The sequence below is a fragment of the Pangasianodon hypophthalmus genome, chromosome 29 (genome assembly GCF_027358585.1).
Source record: "Pangasianodon hypophthalmus isolate fPanHyp1 chromosome 29, fPanHyp1.pri, whole genome shotgun sequence".
Taxonomy (NCBI): Eukaryota; Metazoa; Chordata; class Actinopteri; order Siluriformes; family Pangasiidae; genus Pangasianodon; species Pangasianodon hypophthalmus.
In genome coordinates this window covers 6,724,751-6,747,154 of record NC_069738.1, presented here as the reverse complement: position 1 = coordinate 6,747,154, position 22,404 = coordinate 6,724,751, and the positions used below count along the sequence as shown (strand labels likewise).

At 38.4% G+C, this 22,404-nt stretch overlaps 1 protein-coding gene across 2 annotated transcripts in view; it reads left to right on the top strand.

Moving 5' to 3' along the window:
- The window catches only part of gabbr1b (gamma-aminobutyric acid (GABA) B receptor, 1b), a 109,040-nt gene that overhangs the window by 42,772 nt on the left and 43,864 nt on the right, over positions 1 to 22,404 (top strand). For both annotated transcript variants that reach the window (XM_026942212.3, XM_026942211.3), the window contains one exon: positions 17,141 to 17,301. In XM_026942212.3, coding sequence (XP_026798013.3) covers positions 17,141 to 17,301 — 161 coding nt within the window. The remainder of the gene's footprint in view (positions 1 to 17,140; positions 17,302 to 22,404) is intronic.

The window sequence follows — 22,404 nt, the reverse complement described above, 5'->3', positions numbered from 1 at the left end:
AACTTAATCATAAATATTGAGATTATTTTTAATACTTGGATGCAAATCCTTTGCAGTCAATGACCGCCTGAAGTCTGGAACCCATGGACATCACCAAATGCTGAGTTTCCTCTGTTGAGATGCTTTTCCAGGCCTTTACTGAAGCTGCTTTCAGTTGCTGCTTGTTTATATGTCTTTCTGCTTTCAGTTTTGTCTTCAGTAAGTGTAAAGCAGCTCGATTGGGTTGAGGTCATCGGACATTTAATAACACTTAATTTCTTTGTCTTAAGAAGCTCTTGGGTTGCTTTCGTGGTATGTTATGGGTCATTGTCTATCTGTACTGTGAAGAGCTGTCCAATCAGTTTTGCAGCATTTGACAGAATCTGAGCAGTAAATATAGAATATACACTTCAGTATTCATCCTGCTACTTCTTATACACTTATACATCCTGCAGTCACATCATCAATAAACACCAGTGACTCAGTTCCATTGGCAGCCATACATGCCGATGCCATAACACTTCCTCCACCAGGTTTGACAGATGATATGGTATGTTTTGGATCATGAGCCCTTCCTTTCCTTCTTCATATTCTTCTCTTCTCATCATTCTGATACAAGTTAATCTGAACTGGGCAGGCTTTCTGTAGAGGTTTTTTTTAGCGAGTCTTTTTTTAGCGAGTCTAATCTGAGTGTTTCCAGTAGTTGGCGTCTTGAGGTAAACCGTCTTACATTCATGAAGGCGTTTCTTTATTGTAGACTGTGACAATGATATGCCTGCCTCCTCATGTTTTTGAATGTTCTTGAATTGGCTAGATGTTGTGAAGGGGTTTTTCTTCAACAAGGAAAGAATTCTGCGATCATCCACTTTAGTTGTCTTCCGTGGTCTTCCAGGCCTTTTGTAGTTGCTGAGCTCTCCAATGCAGTCCTTCTTTTTAAGAATGTACCTTTTTAATGTTCTTTTTAAGAAGTTTCTGCTATCTCTCTGATAGGTCTGTTTTTTTTCAGCCTAATGATGGCATCACTGGCATCACTTGCATCAACACATCTTTGGACTGCATATTGAGAGTTCACATGAACAACTGCCAACCGCTTGGAATCAACTCCAGACCTTTTATCTCCTTAATTTGTTATAAAATAATGAGGAAATCAATCAATTATCAGTCAGTTGTCCAATTACTTTTGAGCTTGTGAAAATGTAGGAACTCTGTAAAAAAAAATGGCTGTAATTCCTAAATGGTTAATACAATATTTTTGTTTTGAATTAAAGCTGAAAGTCTACACATCAGATCTTGATAGCTTCATTTCAAATCCATTGTGGTGGTGTACACAGGCAAAATTAGGAAAATTGTGTCACTGTCCAAATACTTACCCAACTGTGTGTATGTGTGTATATATTTTTACCTTTTTTATTTTTTGCCTTGGATCAAAGGCGCTGGCATTTATTTGACATTCTGAATTGACCACCCAAACCTGCAATATCAAAGAGCATCAGAGAGCCTAACCTCAATTTCAGCAGAACAATAAATAAAGGTTTGCAGAGATGGGAGGAGAAAGTAAACTACACATATGTACAATGAAGCCCTGTTTATTTTCTGAGACGCATCTTGAAATGAGGATCATTAAATTATTCAGCCCTTCAGTCCTCTATCTCTGCATCCATCCTTTCATGCATCTATCCGTTAGAGTTACTCTTCCAACCTAGCAGTCCAAGTACTGCTATTATAAACAACAGAATGACATTTGGTTTTACCCTCCACACACTCCACATTCTCTCTAGTTCCTCTTTCAGTCCCTTGGTGTTTCTCTGATTTCTCATATTACTTCTGCTGGTTGTGACTGTTACGTGGAATTGCCACATCTATCATCACTGCTGTTTTCTGCTCCTTGTCTATTATTACTATGGTCTAGTAGGTTTGTTATTACCTGTTCATCTATCTGCAGTAGCGTAGGTTTTATTTCAACTTTAGGGCTGACCTATCATAATGATTAAAGTATTATACTCCATATTAACAATAAGCTTACTTTTATTCTACTGCTATCTACTACTCCTGCCATTTATACTTGGGCATATTTCAATCTGTATTTCTCGCCAGTGTTGCTGTATACGATCCCTTTTGCTGCAGCCACTGGATTTTTTGGCTCCCCATATTTGATCCCCAAGTATATACACACCTTCTGGATTTTAATTATTATCAGAAATTAATTATTGTTGTAATCAAGAAAGGAACTCAATACCTATCTACATAGCAAGTAACATTTATTACTTTTAATTTAATATCATCACTTTGATTTGATGTATTTTAGCAGCGATCCAATCATGAATGATTTTAAAATCAAATCATTTTGATGACATAATAAAATGTTTACATAAACAATTTGTAGTAATGTATTTGAACTAGCAGCTAGCCGATCATAAAAGTAGTAGCCTAGCTAGTTTAGCTACCACACATCCAGTAACATTCTCCAGTCTCTGTCTACTGAAGACTTGTCTTCAGTCAACAATATCAGAAAACACTTTCTCATCTTTGGAAAACACCTTGTCACAGAACCACAAACGGACTTAACTGAGTTAACTGAATTAACCTAGACCCAGTAAAAGTTATCCATAGTGCTTTGGCAGTGACAACAGAACTTAATATTTAGTGGAGAAGGCTACAAATAGACAGTGGCAACCAACATGATCTCTGTTCTCATGTTGTTTGGCTGTTTTTGAATGAAAAAAAAAGAAAAAAAAAACAAAATTGATTCAACATTGACTATGTTTATGTAGGAAGTTTGACATCTTTGTCAAGAATTTGTTAAAAAGGATTTCAGAGTCAAATGACAGCTGAATTTCTGTAAAATCTTATCGATTTTAGTGCAGGAGTGCAAGAGCACACCTCCTTGACACACTTGGTTGTGCTTTCCGGTATATGAACTTTCTCTCTGCATTGTTTACATCCTGCTGTTATGTGCTGGACTGTCTCAGGGGCTTATCTGCTATACTACACCACTGCTTTGATTGATCTTGTGGTGAGTGCTTGTTCTTGTGCTGCTACGATTAGTGTGTCTGTACAGTTCTTCAGCCACTGGTAGGATTTTCCAATATCCGCCACCTCTCTTATATGTTATCTGTCAGTGGACGGGGTTTTGTACATGTCAGAGGTATTCCTACTGCAACTCTATCTTGCATGTAATTCTGGATGTCTCTTGTCTCTTCCAGCACCATAGAGATGACAGTATTTATAGTACCAAAACCTCAGTGTTGCTGTACTTCCGGTTTCTGCCTCGTGGTTGACATGTAACTAGAGGATTCTCATGTTTGCCTTCCGTGTAACCTTGTAGTAATTTAATTTCCTCTGTCCTGACCACTGTTCCTCTTTTTACTCGCCTCGACCACACTGCAAACCTTTAGTAAATAATCGCTGAAGTGTTGGCATTGGCAACCATATATACTAATAGGAATAACTCTTAAATTGTGTTGTAATGCTGCAGTATAGTGAGCAGATTTTCAAGCTTTGGAACAGGCACAGGTCCAGGGATGCCCTGAAAGATGCATTTATCCTTACTTACAACCTTAGAGACACATTTAAAAGCTCCTAATTAGTTGTTGTCAACAACTGTTTTGTATTCTCAATGGTGTGTTTTTATTGTACAGTGTCAGGTATTTCAAGCAGCTCAGCTTTCACACAACACACTAGTACCTTTTCATCCTATTCATGTTTAACGTATTCCCACGTCTGTCCAAATACTTGCTACAGGAATGGACAAATCAGTAACACAGATGCCGGGACAAGTTTTCTATTCACGACCAGGGAAGGAAAATAAACCCTACTACCTATTGACTTTCGCAAAACAAATGTTTTTTGTTTTTTTTAACACTATTCCCATCATACCTTTTGGAAGAAAAACCTGTCAAAATTTTAAAAAATTCTGTATGAATAACCTATAAAGTAAAGCTCCACTCTTCTGCGAAGTCTTTCCACTAGATTTTGGAGTGTGGCTGTGGGGATTTGTGCTCATTCAGCTACAAGAGCATTAGTGAGGTCAGGCGCTGATATTGGGTTAAGAGGTCTGGGGTGCAGTCGGTGTTCCAGTTCATCCCATAGGTGTTCAGTGGGGTTGAGGTCAGGGCTCTGTGCAGGACACTCGAGTTCTTCCACTCCAAACTTGGCAAACCATGTCTTCGTGGAGGTCACTTTGTGCACAGGGGCATTGTCATGCTGGAACAGGTTTGGAGCTCTTAGTTCAAGTGAAGGGAAATTATAATGCTACAGCATATAAAGACATTCTATACAATTGTGTGCTTCCAACTTTGTGGCAGCAGTTTGGGGAAGAACCACATATGAGTGTGATGATCAGGTGTCCACAAACTTTTGGCCATATAAAGAATTTTTGCATATTCAGTTACTGGCACATTAGTATTCTAATACAGGGGTTCTGTTTAAGGAACTTTGCAACCTTAAACTATAAAATAAATTCAACATACCCTCTAAACACAGAATTATTTATGAATATAGTTCAAAGATTTTAATATTAGGTCCGTTACTTCAATGTGTACAATAATATTTTGGCTATTTATCGAAGCTCTGGAACTTTTTATTAACAAATTTTCTATTTACAGAACACATTTTTATTAAGATAGTTATAGGCCTTTTGAGTTACTGAAGTCTGAATTAAGCCCAAACTGTAAAAAATGAATATTAAATCTAAAAACTTTGATAATAATGTGAGTTCCACCACTGTAAAAAAAAAAAAAAAAATGCTAGCTTCACAGGACCCACTTATATGATGGGTCCGATGACAGCATTGCTTCACAAATATGAGACTTCTGAAACAATGCCACTCTTCTAATCTGTGCTGTTCAAAATATCAAAATATGACAACATACACAAGTTCACACTAACACCGTTGTATGTTTCGCAGGATAACTGCGATTTATATGTCTTCTTCCAAGACAATATGATGTGTATCTCCATAATTGGATGTATGAAACATACATTTAAAGCAATTTTATATGTTAGGATTGAGAGTTATTTTGATGTATTATGACGTGATACAGTGTTGAGCAGACAGTTTGATTCCCTCCTTCAATGAGACTGACAGGCTGAGAGGCTTCGCCACCTACACCTTCCTCATAATAAAAAAGAGCTGTGCATGTGCTACTACATTCCAACGCTGTTTGGAAATCAGTGCACTTATTCAAACAGGGGGGAATCTTTACACCCCTACAGCCTAAATGTCACATCAAATTGGAGACAGACTGGGTAAAGAATAAAACAAACGGAAATTTTAGCTGCACAGAATTTTATAGCTCTTAAGAAGAAGGCATGTACCTTCTGACCATTTCCAGAACCACAGGGATGCCATTAAGGAGATCTAGCAGTATGTCAGAAATATCAATTACTCCATCCTGATGGAGCATGGGCTCAGAGCGACTATATTCCTCATCGTGGTCCAGACGTTGTCGTCTACGAGGTGGGGCTTCATCATTTTCCGTCTCTGAGCCTCCGTCTTCTTCACACCTCTGTTCCCTTGTCCTCCTCACCATCACCCCCCTGAGCCATTCAGCCAACATGAGCAGATCCTGCCTGGTGTTACACTCATGTGTCATCCATTGGAATAAGTCTTCATTATCATGATGGTCATCGAGGTGATCAGAATGATCAGGGTCATCATCATGACTAACTTCATCATGCCGGTAATTGATCTCCTCATACCCATCTTGCTCTTTTTGCTTGTTTTTATCATGATAACTATCATATGCCTCCTCATTTTTTTCTTCATCCTCATCACACCGCACATCGAAGTACCTCTGCATCTCGGCATGTTGCAGGCTCGTGTGCCCCGATGTTCCTGGACAGTAAGACACACCTGCACATTTCACTCCACTGACCAGAAGAACCTTTTTGACTTTCTATGATCTTCAGTTTTATACAGCAGGAAAATCCTCAAAACATGCGTTAGTCATATAATATTCATTTATAGTATCACTTCCTCCAGAAACAATACAGTTCATATGGTAAGAACTTAATCCTCTCAAATTTTGCCTTTTAATTCCTTCCCAATAAATGCTGATTTGTTGGAAGATGACACTGTACTAAACATTACACACATTAACACCAGTTCTTAAAAATCAGTGCAAACGTAGGCTATATAACAGTCAAATTAACAATATATATAAAATTAAAAAGTATACAAAATTTAAATAAAAAATTTAGAAATTCTTCTTTCTATAACACTACCAGCCCTATTTGTACGTGTGTGTTAGTGTATGTATGTATATTTAAATATTAGCACTATTTGTCATACCTATTTTATTATCTTCATTATATATATAACCAGCTAGGGTAATTTTAAATAACACCTCTATTATTGTCTATTTTAAGATTATATGGCTTTCTTTTAATGTTTTTTTTAAATTAACAGTATTTTCAACAGAGTGCCTATTCTTACACTATTAGTGTTTATCAATTTGTATCACTTATAATATTATTATTATTATTATTATTATTATTATTATTATTGAACACTTAGGACTATTTTAATTCTGCTAATGTTTTAATTAACACCTCTGCCTATTTTAACACAAATATTAAAAGCATTTCTGCCTAATTTTATGACATTTTGAATGAAAGTATGTTTAATAACACTCTAACTGGAACAGGACATTAACTGTACAGATGACTTACTGTTGCTGCTGGAGGAAAGTAATCCACTAACAGCAGGCTGATCTTCCTCCTGTTGATCAAAATCTCCTTCTGTCTGAAAGCAATGCATAGAGAGAAATTTGAAAGTTTCCCGATATGATCAGTGAGAATAAAATCACATCTGGTCTCGAACTCTTCAGGTTCAAAACTAAACATTCAAACATTCCAACTAACTGAACATTCTAGAAAAGTGTCTGCTGTTAGCAGTGTTGCTTGATGCTTTTTAAAATAGGGGAAGCACAAGTGTCTGCTGTTGAAGTGCAGTGGGGTCTGGGACCACGTTGAAAATCTGGGATTTTTTAAAATTTAAAACTGGAAATAAACAGAAAGTTTGGGAATTTTGAAAATTCTAAAACAAAAAAAGAAATGTGCAACATCTTCATTATTGCACAATTTCTAAGTCCCTATTTAAATGTAAGCAGATTTGTGATATTGACCATGTTATCCATGTTCAGATTTAGTATATCAAAAGACTTTTCCAAAATCAGGTTGACAAATTAGTAGTTTCTGCCACGTCATGTAAAACAAGCTGCTAGCTCAATTTCACTGAAGAAGGGAGTGAATGCTAGATATCTAGACCTATAAATTAAAAAAAAACTGCTAATGCAAATAATCAAACCTAACTTTATACTTACAATTTATGTACACTAACTTACAGATTTCATGTTCAGTACTTAAACTTTTTGCACACTTCTCACTGTAAATTAAATACCAGTCAGTCAAAATCCCCTAAGTACAGATTTATTTCATGAACATAATCAACCTATTCGAATATTAAGCTTATTCCTTATAAGCGTGTAAAATAATGTTTTGGCTAATTATTGGAGCCATAGAGCTTTTTGTTCCTGAGCGACGTCGTTTTTTTGTTCCTCAGTCGACGTTATTTGTACTTGTTTTTGAGGTATTAAGCTTTGGAACTCTTCCAATTCAGGTAACCAGTCAAATAGATTAATAACTATAAGAAGTCAATAATAAATATAATAACCTTTATAATGGTGGGCATTAGTTTTGTTACCACTAAAACCTGGACGCCATTTTGAGAACTGCTTTAGTGGTAGAAATAATCAGCTGCGTGCTATTTCTGTCTTTTCACATGCTACACTTGGTGTTAGCACTGGCATTTATATCAGCTAATGATGGCAAAAAAATCTCAAGTTTGGTATTTAATTTTTTAGTCACTGATTTAGTTAAAAATATGATGTTCTGTGCATATTGCTGCAGCCTAAATCCTGGCCCAAGTCTCTGAGTCACATTTAATGTCTGCAGCTGAGCTATTCTAATTTTCTATTATATAAAATAATTTAGTCAAATGGGACAGAACTATGACTGCAACACATTGCTACTACAAATATTGCCATGAATGACCTTGCCTGTTTAAACCATCTGTTCAGTACAGATATGGCGAGTAAAATGTTTTGTGTTTCTTGGCATCTGGCACTGAGAAGTATCCAACGACAACAAAAACATTTAGTGCTTCCAGTTAAGCTATAGAAAGATGTAGGTGAAAACAATGTCAGACTTTTCACACTACTTTATTTGGCTAACTTTTTATCCTCATTTCCAATGTTGTCCTAGTATTAAATTAAAAAGAAATGGCTACATGTTTCAATAAATTTCCATAATTTGAACTCAAGTGTCAGGAAGCATTCAGGCAGGTGACTGCATTACGCCTTACCACTGATTACAAGCCAGCGTGTCCCTGCAAGGTCATCACATACCCTCGCTTTTTTTTGCGCCCAAGCCCGTCTCACACTGATGATTTCGAAGGCTGAGAGAGGAGCAGTCAATGGCATATCACTTGTGAGCTGCAGTTTCCCCTGTCATTAGAGCTGTGATTTATCGGCATGTCCTGCTGACCCTTTCTGCCTCCATGGGCTTGTCAGCTCGGCCCAGGTTAAGTGGTTTGTCAGTGGTGGTGGTGGTGGTGGTGGTGGAGATATGGAGAGAAATGAGAGAGATACGGTGGTGGAGATATGGTGAGAAATGATTCACACGGCATCTTAATCCACAGACCAATCCCATTCCTCATTTCTTCCTTCGAGTCATTTAGCTATCTTAGTGTAGTTGATGGCTGCTTGGCTTCAGCTCTTTGTGCATATTGTGAAATATATACATATATAGACTGCAGCCTCTGTAGCTCCATCACGAAAAGAATGCTGATTCGACCAAACTCGATTTGTTATGTTGTTTGTCAACGTCTCACTTCTGTTCTCTACTGTACTCCTCGTCTCCTCTGACCTGGAAATACCATCACATCAGTCCTATTAATTCCCTTGTCTCTTATTCATTGAAACAAAGTCAGGAAAAATCAAGAGCGCTCTCGAAGCATGAAATAAGTGCTCGCATGACAACATAATCATAAGAGATGCGCCATAAACATGAGGGATGTCGGTACCAGAAATAGCAGAGTGCGTTTGGCTGTGCATGCAGCCAGCCAGGCTGATTAGAGTGTGTTTTATGGATGGGCTGCAGATCACATTAACATTATTATATCCAACCATAGAGAGAAGAGAGCGAGCGAGAGAGAGAGAAAGAGAGAGAGAGAGAGAGAGAAGGATGGTATTCAGAGAGAGGGCTTGGGTCAGGAAGTTTGGGTGTAGAATAGACAGCAAACACATGAAAAATGCACAGTCAGCGAGTACTGAGTGTGTACAAGTTTAGTGAAAAAAAAAGAAAGGAAGAGAAATATGGTAGGCAGAGAGTAGTAAGAGTTGACAGATAACTTGTAGAGTTTGGGAATATCAAACGTAGAGCCCAGTACCGCTGTTTCTGGTGCACTATGGTAACTGCTAACAACATCTCATTTTTTAAAAGGAGCTGTTTTCAATTTATGTAGTCAAGGAAACTGCTAGAATAATTATTTTAGCCTTCAGTAGATTAGTGTTTGGGGGCATGGTGGCTTAATGGCTTAGTGGCTAGTACATTTGCCTCACACCTCCAGGGTTGTGGCTTTGAGTCCTGCCTCTGCCTGTGTGTACGGAGCTTGCATGATTTTTAAATTGTCCATAGTGTGTGAATACTTCGTACTTCGTACTCAGGACTCCATCAGTGGACAGTGGATAGATTTTAACCAACCGGACTTCTTGCAAAAACTGTGATGAATTTACTGGTTGCACAATTGCACTATTTGTCCATGTAGTACACAATAATAGAAGGGATTTATTTATAATTGCACTATCCGTTGCACCCAGATGAGGATGAGTTCCCTTTTGAGCCTGGTTCCTCTCAACGTTTCTTCCTCATATTGTCTCAGGGAGTTTTTCCTTCCCACTGTCGCCTCTGGCTTGCTCGTTAGGAATAAATTCACATATTTACAATATATTTTTCGTGAATCCATTTATTTCTGTAAAGCTGCTTTGTGACAATGTCCATTGTTAAAAGCGCTATACAAATAAAAATGAATTGAATTGAATTGAATGTGTGTGTGATTGTGCCCTGTGATGGGTGGCCTCTCGTCCAGGGTGTCCCCTGCCTTGTGCCCCGAGATCCCTGGGATAGGTTCCAGGCTCCCCGCGACCCTGTGTAGGATAAGCGCTATGGAAAATGGATGGATAGATTAGTGTGTTCTTAGATTTAGCCTATTCTGTAGATGCAGTACAATAGGATTTTGCTTTTAAAAAATCATCAGTATTAAGTCAGGAAGTCATAAAGCCCGTAATAGTATTTCACAGTCATATGTTATCTCATGCTAACTTTAAAAACACAGAGCCAAGGGTAGCAAACTAGCTGAATCATGTTGGCTAGTTAGCTAAAAGACAGGATGGAGAACACAAATCAAATTCCAGCCCAGATTACAAAACCTATGTAAAACTCTTCAGACATTATAAATGCACATTAACAGATGTGGCCAGATGTGTGGGCTTTTAGCTAGCTAGTTAAAGGTATCACTAGCCTCACAGCACTGAGAGAGAACTAGCTAATGTTAAGCTAGCTATTGTTAGCTGGTTGCTCTTTTGGCTCTGTGCTGTGTTTGCATTCTGCAGTATGAGCACAGTTGCATGATCATAATTAAATCGGGGATTGTGTTGGCTCAAGTTGAGCAGAAATAACATTTTTGTGTCATTATTATCATCATCTGTATCTGTCTAGCATACACTCTCAGAGAAAAGGGTACTAAACTGTGCATTTTCCTAACATTGTGGTGGTAATCTCGAATGTCTTTTACTTGGAAGGGAGCATGTATTGATCTAAAAGCTAATTAAAGTACAACAGTGGTCCTTAAGGTTCATTTTTAAAGGTATGCTGCATTCACATTATCAGGTAAAAGGTACAAAACATGTACTCTTGAGATACTATACTATAATTTAATATCAGTATTTGGAACTGAACTCAATTTCCTATTCCATACATCTAGATATTCAGACGGTGTTTTTCTAACATGATGCATTATTTGATAGAACAAGGCTGTTAACCTCTTTATTACGAAGCAGATATGTACAGTACAGTATGTGAAGATGTTTTTAGGTTTGTGTCTGCTCTGGTGGCATGATTGAGTGAAATGAATGAAAAAGACTGGACTGAGCTGAGTTAATCAGCGGGGTGAGTCATAGCTCCTGAGCCGAGAGTTTTAACCATCACTGGGCTAGCGAAGGATTGAAATGAACAGACGCTCTAAGCAGCAGGTGTGTTATTAAGCAGCGCCTGGTCATATTTCACACTCCAATTCAGCAGAGCAGCGAGCGTGCTGGCTACCGATTTGCCACTCAACTGCTGATGGCTTCTGCTGTCTCTCTACAATCGTTTCATATTGAAACGACAAACCCAAGCATGCTTTCACACGAGTCGGAGTGAGCTTCCTTGAGCTCTGTGTGTTTTGCTTTTTTAGGTTCTCACTCTGCCTTTCCACACCGTTGAGTGATCTCTCTCTCCCCTACGCACGGAGAACGCAATCTGTCAATTACCTATGGGGAGCCAGGGAAAAACGGGCGCTGATGCAATTTCAAATCCAGGAATTTAGCAACAAATGAAATTTGGTGTCAAGTGATGCGAATCCGCCGGGAGAATGCTCTCTCCGTGCCGTGCAAATAAAAGGATTACTATGGTGATGAGAGGAGAAGTGTGTGGTTCTGTACAGAAATCTTCCCACAGCAGCATTGTGGAGGAGTGGGTAGGAGGAGGGCATCAAATCAGACGACTGTGGTATTTGTATGCCTTCTTTTGTTTCTCCCACCTAAAAACAAACCATTGGGTGTGGCTCTTTTGTTCACTCATTGTTTGCCTGAACCGAGAGAGCCAAAAATGGCACCAGATAACTTATATGCCTTCTATATGCCAGAGTTATCAAGGCATACGCTTCCTTAGTGGCTTCTGTGTCAGTGTGTTCATCTGGCAACCTCGACAGGTGATCGTGCTGCCCAGCTGTGACCTGGCAACCCAAGCAACAAATCGTGGCGCCCTGCTGTGACCTGGCAACCTGGGCAACCAATCGCGGTGGCCCGCTGTGACCTGGCAACCGGCAGGTCCAATCGCTCTGTCCTGCTGCCAGCCTGGCAACCCGTGCAACTTTTTCCGCTCGCGCTGCCGTATGATCATTAGCCAGCAGCCAGCTGTCAGTTCGCTCATTTCCTCTCGCCTGTGGAGGGCAGGGGAGTGTTCATTACTGCGGAAGAATTTAGATTTATCTGGCAGCTTTTTCAAAACTGAAATGGCATGTCTTAAATCTCTGACACCTGTGGCTGTCATAACACCTGTGCTACTTCTATTCTCAGTTTTTCAGAAAAAACTTTAGCGAAGGTTGAGCGGTTTTAATGAACACCATATGACACATTTTATATCATTATGGAATATCACAAGCACATTGTAGAGCCTGTTTGAGCTGTTTAACACATAATTTGGGATTTATCCGGCTGCAGTCGTATTTTTTCTTGACCTTCTGGATAACAACCGTCCTTCCTTCCTTCGTTATTTATGTGATTATAGAAATACACATTAAGGCAGAGGACATTCTCAGGACATTCTGTTATAGAGAAATTCAACTCTGTCAGTCTCAGTAAGATGACGCCTGAACAAAGCCCAATCCTGTAATTAAGGCTTCATCTTTTTTCAACCCGGCATTGTTGTAATGCTTGTTAAATGGCCAGGAGTGTCTCATGCTGGTGCAAAGTGGCAGAATTATCCATGAATCCATGAGGAATAAACAAACAACCCATCGATTAGGGAGTGTCACTGTTTTATTCCATTGCATTGTATTGTATTATTCCACTGTTGTTGTTCCATTGGAAGCTTCAGGGCTGAACATGCTTGTTGCTCACATTTTTGTGGATAATGTCTATGATTGTCAGTTTGCAAAGTTTTAAACCAGTTTGACTAAATTGCATTATGATGTGTGGAAACCAGACCCCGAAGTCTAAGCACTTGCATTAAGCATATTAAAATGATCTGCAGTCTCAGCTCCAGCGAGACCGCTTCCATTACACCAGCGCTTGTATGGATTTGATATTTTAGATGTGTCCTGAGGCAGCGTAGTGTTGTTTTTTTGTGCACGTGAGACAAAGCCGCTGACCTCCTCCTCTTCCTGCCGCCTCACAGAGCGCCACATGACAGCTGCTGGATTTCTCTCAAGAGGAAATACTTTCACCTCAATATTTCTCCTGCTGCCATCAACCTTGACATTTCTTTCAAAAAGCGTGCATGGAAGTCCATGCTAATTTTGACGGCACTCAGTCTAGCATGGCGTGATGCCTTTCTGAAAAGCTGAAGACACATCAAGTGCTTGAAAGAAAAAGGTAGAGGTTTAAGTTGTATTAAAGGGTTAAATAAGTCAGTATGGTTCATTTGAGTTGGTCTATGGAGATGAATTCCAAGTTGAGATCATGATACATATAGATATCCTGGCACAAAGATGTACTGACAGTCTGCAATAAAGTGCTATATTATTAGATTATAATGGAGTTACTTTAATGCTACTATATGATACGTCCTGTTTTTCTTAATCAGACAAATGTAGACTAGTCCAATTTCCACTTGATTCAAACTGAATGCTCTCTAGTCTGGTAAATCAAAAAAAAAAAAAAACTATAACTGTCTCTCTTTCCTATCTATTGGTATCTATTGGTAATACTATAATGTAGTCAATAATGTAACTTCTAATTTTATTTAATTAGATTGAGAGAGATTAGATAATGAAAACATTATAACACCGTTAATCAGTAGTTTTAAATGAACCAGCTATTAAGTGACAGCATGTATTATGAATTATGGATGATCACCGACCAGACTGCCTGATTAAGAAGGTGGACAGAAGGACAGCGCTGGGAACGTCCTCTGGACTTTGTTCTGAACTCTGTATTTTCCATCTTCTAATCTTGCAGCATTTACGCAACCTTAACTGTTATAATCAGGAAAAAAATGTATGCTGACAATAAGTACGACTTCTGTGTGGAATTGAAAATCTCATAAATAGCTCTTAATAACACCCAGGAGAATTGCTTGGTTAGTGTTTCATTTACTATAAAAGTGGATTTAGTGGATGTAAGCTATGCTAATTCACCAGTAAGACTACTGGGAAAAAAACATAATGATGTGTAGTTTGATTTTAAAAAAAAAACCTTGCATGAGAAAATGAACCTTTAATTATCAAAATATACCCGTGTTTAGTGATTATAAAATGTTTAAACTGACAACACGTCACAGAGACGGTTTAAATATACCGACTGTTTAGGGAAAACAAGGAATAGGTGAACACAAAAAGGAAAACAAACCAATGACTAGACCGGGGTGGAGACTAATAACAAAAACAAGGACTTAAGCCAGAACAATGAGCACATGTCTCTTGTTGCCAAAGGAACCATGATGCGAAGCAAGATCATGACAGCAGGGAATACATTTAATCTACAGTATATGAGTTACAGATGGTGTGCTAATTGACATGACAGACATAATGTGTATATCTTAAAGGTGGTGTGTATGTAGGGGGGGTGTGAGTGAAGAGCGGTGTCATATATGGACTACAGCTACTCCTTTCCAGAAGAGCTCTTCCCCTAAAGTGCTTCTCTCGTTTTATAAAATTACCCTGTTGTTTAAGACAGAGTCCAGAATGGCTAATCAGCTTTGCACCAAGATGTCGGCAGAATTTATGGAGCAAGGATCCAGAGAGTGCTCCAGGCGGCTCATGCAGAGTAATGTGCTCACTCTCTCCTGTGTCTCATTGTCTTGGGCAAAGTACAATTATCACGAGTTTGTGGTCTCTCTGATTTAGCAACGCATTACCAATGCATTATTCTTTGAAACGGCTGCGTATAACAAGGGCCGAGTGTTGGAAGGTCTCAGATGGCGCAATAAATATTACAAGCATACCACTAATTTGCAATATGGAAAACTGCATCTGAATGAGAGAGTGCGTTATACCTGCAGTGCTTGCCTTATCATCAGCTCTTAGGGTGTTTAGCTAGCATTCCTGGGAAACGATGTGGAGTTTAGGGAGCATGGTGATCAAATAATCACAGGTATGGTTGCATGAGGTGCACACAATCAGTCAGACTCGCTCCATCACATTCGAACTGCAAAACTGTCTAGACATTAATGATGTCATCAAGACAGCTGGTCTTCAGTGAAGGTTCAGTTTGCAGCTGTATATATATATATATATATATATATATATATATATATATATATATATATATATATTGTTGAGCTGAACCATTTATGCAGCCAAGAGGGATTGAACACAAACAAGTTGAAAAGAATAAATGGATGAATGTAGAAAGACTCACAGGATTAGAGAGAGCAGACTGACGGAACAGACAAAGAGATGGAAAACACAATGTTACTCAGATTGAAGGCTGAAGAGTAACAGAGCGCAGAGAAAGATCAAACACGGGTGCATAGGTGTTAGACCATCGCTTTTCAGATGTTATTCATTGCATCTTTCCACACTGAGCATGTATACACCTGAGGGGGATTAGTGAGAGTATCTTCTTTGTATTGTGTATGTGCACAATCCCTGGGGATTAGTGAGCTCTGTGAGCGAGGAAGGAGATTGCAGTGATGAAGACGTGGAAGATCGCGTGGGAGTGAGAACCCCAGGGTGATAATGCAGTTTGGCTTAGCTCTCAGACCTGCTCAGTGATCTTAGCTAAATGAAATGTTTCCACTGATTGGCAGATGGAGATAGATGGAAAGGTTTATGAGAGAGAGAAAGTGACGAGTCGTGATTATTATTATTTTTTTTTTGTATTAGAGTGTGCAAGAGCGAAGTGGATAAAGTGAAATTCTTTCACGTCAGTCCCACTTTCATAAGTAAATGTTCATCATTAACACAAACACGAAATAAAAGCCCATAAGTAGCAGGTGCTGAAAGCATGAAAGCATGTGCGGGTCCCTTTGGAGATGTGGAGGAGAAATCCTGTGCGTAGATGGCAGAGAAAGAGGGAGGAGGGAGATAAATGAGAGAGCCTGCGTTAAAGGGTTGCAAATTCAAAGTGGTTTGTGAAACAGAGAGGGAGAGAGCACAAGCCCTCCCCTTTATCTGCCTTGCAGCTCTCTCTCTCTTTCTCTCTCCCCTCCCTCTTTCTCTCACTCAAAACCTGGCACATTCTGCTCCTCTCCCTCAGTCTCCCTGCTGCATCCCGAGCACGGCTCTTCATACAGCATTTATTACACCGTTTCTTTTGTTCTGTGTCAGCTACGGGGTTTATGGACTAGCCACATTACGACTGGCTCACACATACTTCCATCGCTTTAACTCCGGTGTCATAGTTTCTGCAATGAGACATCCTGAGGAGGGTTTAGCTTGAGTGGATGTTATTGCACTGCAGTGATTGTTAACAAAAATGTGACGTTAATTTGTTCGAAATGAATGGGAGTGATGTTCAGGAAAGCCGTGAGTATGTAGACATATGCATATTTTCTGTAAAGTCGATGTAAAAGTGTCATATTAACAAACCAAGGATATATGTTGTACTTCTTTGAAATACTGAAACACTTCGTTTCAATTTTCTTTAATTCCCTAAAACCTGCATGAACAAGCTATACTGCGGGAGTAACATACATTTATGGCCTGCGGCTGAAATAAAACAGCTCCATTTAATTATCATCAACTTCTATTGACTGCCCAAATTCAATTAACTGACTTGCTGGCCTGCGCCTGTGTTAATTATTAGCCTTATTAGCCTCCTCGTGACTACTATTTAATTCAGTTACAGCAATTTAACACTGAACGAAATCTGCTAGATCGTTTATCAGGCTCTTTTCAATAAATACTGTTGGACTGTCCGAAACTCTTCAAGTATGAAGCTGGTGAAAGAGTAGTCAGCAGTGCAACCTCCACTCCATCACTCCCTCCTTGGACAAACTTCCAAAGCAGACTTTTTTTTTTTTTTAAACAAAAATATCACACAGTAACCAAAAGTAATCAGTTCCCTTCGAATCATGGCTGGCCAGCATCTTGTTGGGGTTCGGCGCTTTGGGACCCCTCGAAGATTCACCCTCATCTTGCTCACTCTGCTCCTCTCCTGGTCCTGCCCTGCTTTAGGAAAGAAGAAGCTCTACATCGGCGCCTTGTTCCCCATGAGCGGAGGATGGCCCGGGGGTCAAGCGTGCCTCCCTGCCGCTCAGATGGCCCTGGACTTGGTGAACAAGAGGACGGACATTCTGCCAGACTACGAGCTCGAGCTGATCTACTACGATAGCAGGGTAGGTGATGACTAATTTAAAACCCTCAACACTTTAAACAACTCAATAAAAATCATTATTTAGGCAGATGTACAATAATTTGGCCAATCTTTGTGTGATTAATACATTCAATTAAACATAGTTTATATGAGGTTATTAATATTCCTCTTGTATTAGTGTATTTGCTCCCATTTATTCAAAGATATTTAATGTACATTCACTGGTGAAGTAATAAATTTATTTAGGTATTATTTATTTAGATAATTGTTGATTAATATTTAAAGTCATTATCGTATATGCAGTTATGTATATAAAAGCATTTTATTCAGTAAAATGCTACGAATTAATCAATAGCTAGAGAGAAATGAATAGGAAATGTATGTATTATTGTTTCTACAGTGCCAAAAGATTATTTGTAGCTTTTAAAGCTTTTAAAGCTTTAGGGTTTAGTTCAGTTTGCAATTTCTCAATGGCAGTGATCTGGACAATAACCTGTCGCCACGTGATCCATATATTTTATATGAAGTTTCTTCATATTAGTCAAATTGTTCATCTGCGTCTAAATGCACTTGTATGCGTCTGAATGCATGCACTGGATAGGACAAAGATACACTCAGCTGTGAGGTGATGCATTTCACATGGCACTGTATAATTGTTTACTTGTTGGATGATATTAATTATGTACCCAGCGTAGGGTTGGGGTTATTTGTGTCTTATTTAAAGCATGCTGTACAGCGCTCACAAATTGCTTAAATTTGCAATTTGTTCGAGCAGTTTGTCATTAGTTATGATTAGTTCGATAATAAACTGTCCTCGTGTGATTCATGCAGCTCGTTACGTATCGTGTTGGGAATGTGTTATGATTACATAAGTAATGAGACTTTGTTTGTTATGGTGCTGGATGCGTTTCCCTGTAGATTATGTGCACTTCAACGAGATTTATTGCGACATGGGACTATCTCTTTAATTCGCACTGCTCGCACAGTTCCTCTCACTCTCTGTCTCTCTCTCTCTCTCTCTCTCTTTCCCTCACGCCGTCGTTTCCCACCTGCTAACCTCCTCCCCCGCATCGGAGATGCCAACACACACACACACACACACACAGTGAGAGTTTGAGACTGAAAGACACACGCACAGGCTGCAAACAGTTAACTTGCTGTGACTGGTTGGCTTTGCTAAGAACTCCGCTGTGATTGGCTGAAACGGCTCTGCATTGGAGCCCCACTTCAAAGATACAAAGGAGGAGGGGATGCTGGAGGCTGGTGGTTGGCATGGCAACAGTTACCTAGACGACTGCAGTTCAAACAAACACATAACTCCACAGATTCCCACCACAAAGAAGAGAGAGCGAGCCAGAGAGAGCGAGAGAGAAATCACATCCTTTTACATTTACTGCAAAAATGGGGACAGATGAGTCAATAGATGAAGCAAGCGGGTCAGTGTTATTGTGACAGAGCACACGGCTGAGCACGCATACGGAGAAGCATACAGACCAGACTAGGCCCTAATCCACTACTAACGCTTAGCTGTGGTTCTTGAAAAAAGAATCTACAGGCTGATAAAACACAACAATAAATGGTATACTCTTCTTACTATAATATGTGTATTTGTGTATTTTATATAAAAATAATTAAACATATACGTATCATATATTGATATATAAATATAAATATACACGCCATATAGTTTTATATAGTTTTTTTGGAATAGTTTTACCTCAGCAGATCAACATGAGAAGAGATACCATGTTACCCGTGACTGTTATATCACAGCCCCGTTACATTCTCAAGTCTGATTGCTCAGAAGGTGGTGGTCAGTTTTCTATAACAGTAGCTCTGACAGCAGTTCCAGCTGGAAAATTTATATTAATGCACACCGTCTATAATATGTTAGCATTTCTGTTGTAACACCTTACACAGGGACTCGTATGGTGGAAGCTGCACTGATTTAGAAGCGTGTAATTGTTGATATGTTGAATTTTTCTGTAAGGAGCATTTTTTGGGAAGGAGTCTCCAGTGTCAGTGCTTTGTCAATAAGTTTTCCAAGAGGCTTAAAGGCTGAGGATTTTGCGCTTTGCAGTTTTTCAGTAACATGACAAGCTTCAAGAATGAGAAATAAGAGAGGCTGGTGAGGGAACGACTGTTTATAGCTGCTATAACGTAAGTGATAACAGGAACTAGCTTGTTTCATGGATGTTCCACCATGTTAAATGTAACTATAAACAGATGAACCGTGTGATGTGTCATTTTTTTAAATAAATAAACATTAGTGTTGGCAAATTGCAGTGGTATAAGAGGAATAAAACACTTCAGAACATCCCATTGTTGATTATGTTCCAATAGCAGCACACCCTCAAGTATTTTATTCCTTACATATTAAGCATTGTTAAAGCCTACTAAAGCATAGTACTGAAGGCATGTACTGATGTTAAAAGTTCATATAAAAAATTTCATCCAACCTTTTAGCACAATATTATCAATATAATATGTTTTGTACTATGTAAAATGTAATGATGAACAAAATATAAGAAAATAATGGCCAGTGAATTGCACCGCAAACATATAGGATATAAAGTATAGGATTACTCTCAGGTCCAAATAATTACAAACTGAATAAGAAAACAATTAACATTTCTTACGTTTGTTTATGGAAGGTAATAAGTAAGTAAGAAGTAAGACTTATTTATAAAGCACATTTAAAACCACTTGTGTTGATCGATGCATAAGAAATCTAAAAAATAAATTAATAAAACGATGGCAAAGTGGCACATAAAACAGCCAGACAAGCAAAAGAAAACAAATACAAAAAGTACATCAGACAATCACAACTCAACAGTCTGAGTGTGCGATGACTTGTTGTCATGGTTACATTCCAACATGCTTATATATTAACCTATCAGGCACACTGATGTACAATCTTGGTTACATTTTTACTGTGTCTAACTTCCTGGTATACGGCCTTAATGGCCAGGGTATAAAAATATTATTACATGTTCTCCTGTGCTGTTGTAGTTATGACCTGTGACTTTATTTTCTCAAAATATTTTTAAATTGTTCACTTGAAAATATCATAAAAGTGTGAAAGAGTGGATAATGTGGATAGTACTTGCTTCCCATTAGCTGTTAAGTGCCTTATTTGCTATGTAATACAAATCAAAATTTAATTACAGATCGAAATTAATGGTGTGTATACTACCTATTGTGAAATGTAATCATGACAGCTAGCGTAAATAATTGTTTCAGCTAGACCTTTATTTACATTTCACTACTGCTGTTGGCGCTAAATTACAAGAAAAAAACAAAAATATTGACATGAATCTATGCACAGAGGGATTATTTACAGGATCCAGTGTTTGGAAAGAGATAACACCCTCTGGGATGTAACCATAACGACATATTATTGTGTGTGTGTGTGAGCATATATAAGTACATATATATATATATATATATATATATATATATATATATATATATATATATATATATATATATGTGTGTGTATATTTTTGTTCAGCACCATGGACAGCACTATGATGCAGATGATTTGAATAAGAAAGGTTTCATGAGGAGACACCAAGTAGCAAAAGTTTATTTGGCATTAAGGATTCAGCTCCAGTGTCACCTCTGATTGTGGCCTTTCTTTAAACAGGGTGCCAACATTTATTAACCTTGATTGGACTGCAATCTAATTTCCTCCGAGTCCAGCATTAGATCAGCGAGTCACTCAGGCTGCATATGCTGCCAAGCCATTAGTGCCCTTATTGCCTCTGTTTACTTACTTGTTTTTCTTGCCAAAGAAAATAAAGCAGTGTGCACAAAAGCTCGTAAATTATTACACACTAAATCTCTGACCTGGGCAATGACAGGTGTGCTCATTTGTACCAGAATGGTATTATATTTATTAACTAGATGATGTGAATCTATTATTCATACAATGTGAGGGACAAAGCACATTTCTGTGATGTGAGTGGCAATTACATCATATTGCATCATATTTAGTTTTATTATGGCTTATATCTGCTGCCACTATTCTAATACTAATATCCCAATAATGCACTGTATTGGTGTCATGGATTTGGAGGCAGGTGGATGTAAACAGGAGATTAATATGTATTAACAGTTCAAATCAGCAGGCAGAACTGTGGTCAAAACAGCCAATACAGAGATCGAAAACACACACAGAGCAAAACTGTCAAAAACAAGAAAACATTCAGGAAATAATGCTCAGAATTGCAGCTGGAAAAAACAGCAACAACAACAAAAAAAACCTTGCAGTGAACAGAACAGAAAAAGTTCTTTTAGTTCTTTTAGTTCTTTTAATACACTGAGTTGATTGGATGTAAACAGGTGAGTTCAGGTGAGTGGATGTGTAAAGTCCAGGCGGGATTGGGATCAGCGCCGGAGCTGGGAGTGACTGAATTTATTAGCTATGCCCCTTTTATTTCTGTAGACTGAATAAAGCAGAATTGCATGACTGTAGCTGTAGGAGACCGGGGGTCAGATCAGTCATTTAATCCACCTTAAAAATCACCACAAAGCCCTAAAAAGGCAATTCAAAATAATCTGCACTGCTACATTTGGAGGTAATTTGGAGCTAAAACGAAAGTGTTAACATCATCAAATTAACATTTTAATCATTCTTTTAACGGAATAGCTAGCTAATCATTCACTAGGTGTAGTTATCTTCAGCCATACTTGTGTTGGAGAATGTAAGTAGCAGTTTATTCTCTAAGCTAACATTAAAGCTAATTAGGTACACTGAATTGCTGTTGTTAATAGTCTAATTGCAGTATCAAGCCAAAGATAACCTCGACTTGTAATGAAGGTTTTGGAAATGAAAGACTAATAGGCTAGCTACTCCCCTGCACTGCTCAATTTACTTTTTCATTTAAACTCTTAAAAGAAGATGATTCTATGGCTGGTCCAGACATTTTTCACTCTCATAACTACAAATATTTAACTATATGTACTGTAGTTACTGAATAAAACATAATAATTACTGAATACTACAAAATAATACTTGTGTTACACCATATTCAGACATATTACTATGTATACAGTTGGGAATTTAAGGGGTAAAGTAAGGGGAAAAGACATGATAGGACATTCTGTTATAGGAAAATAA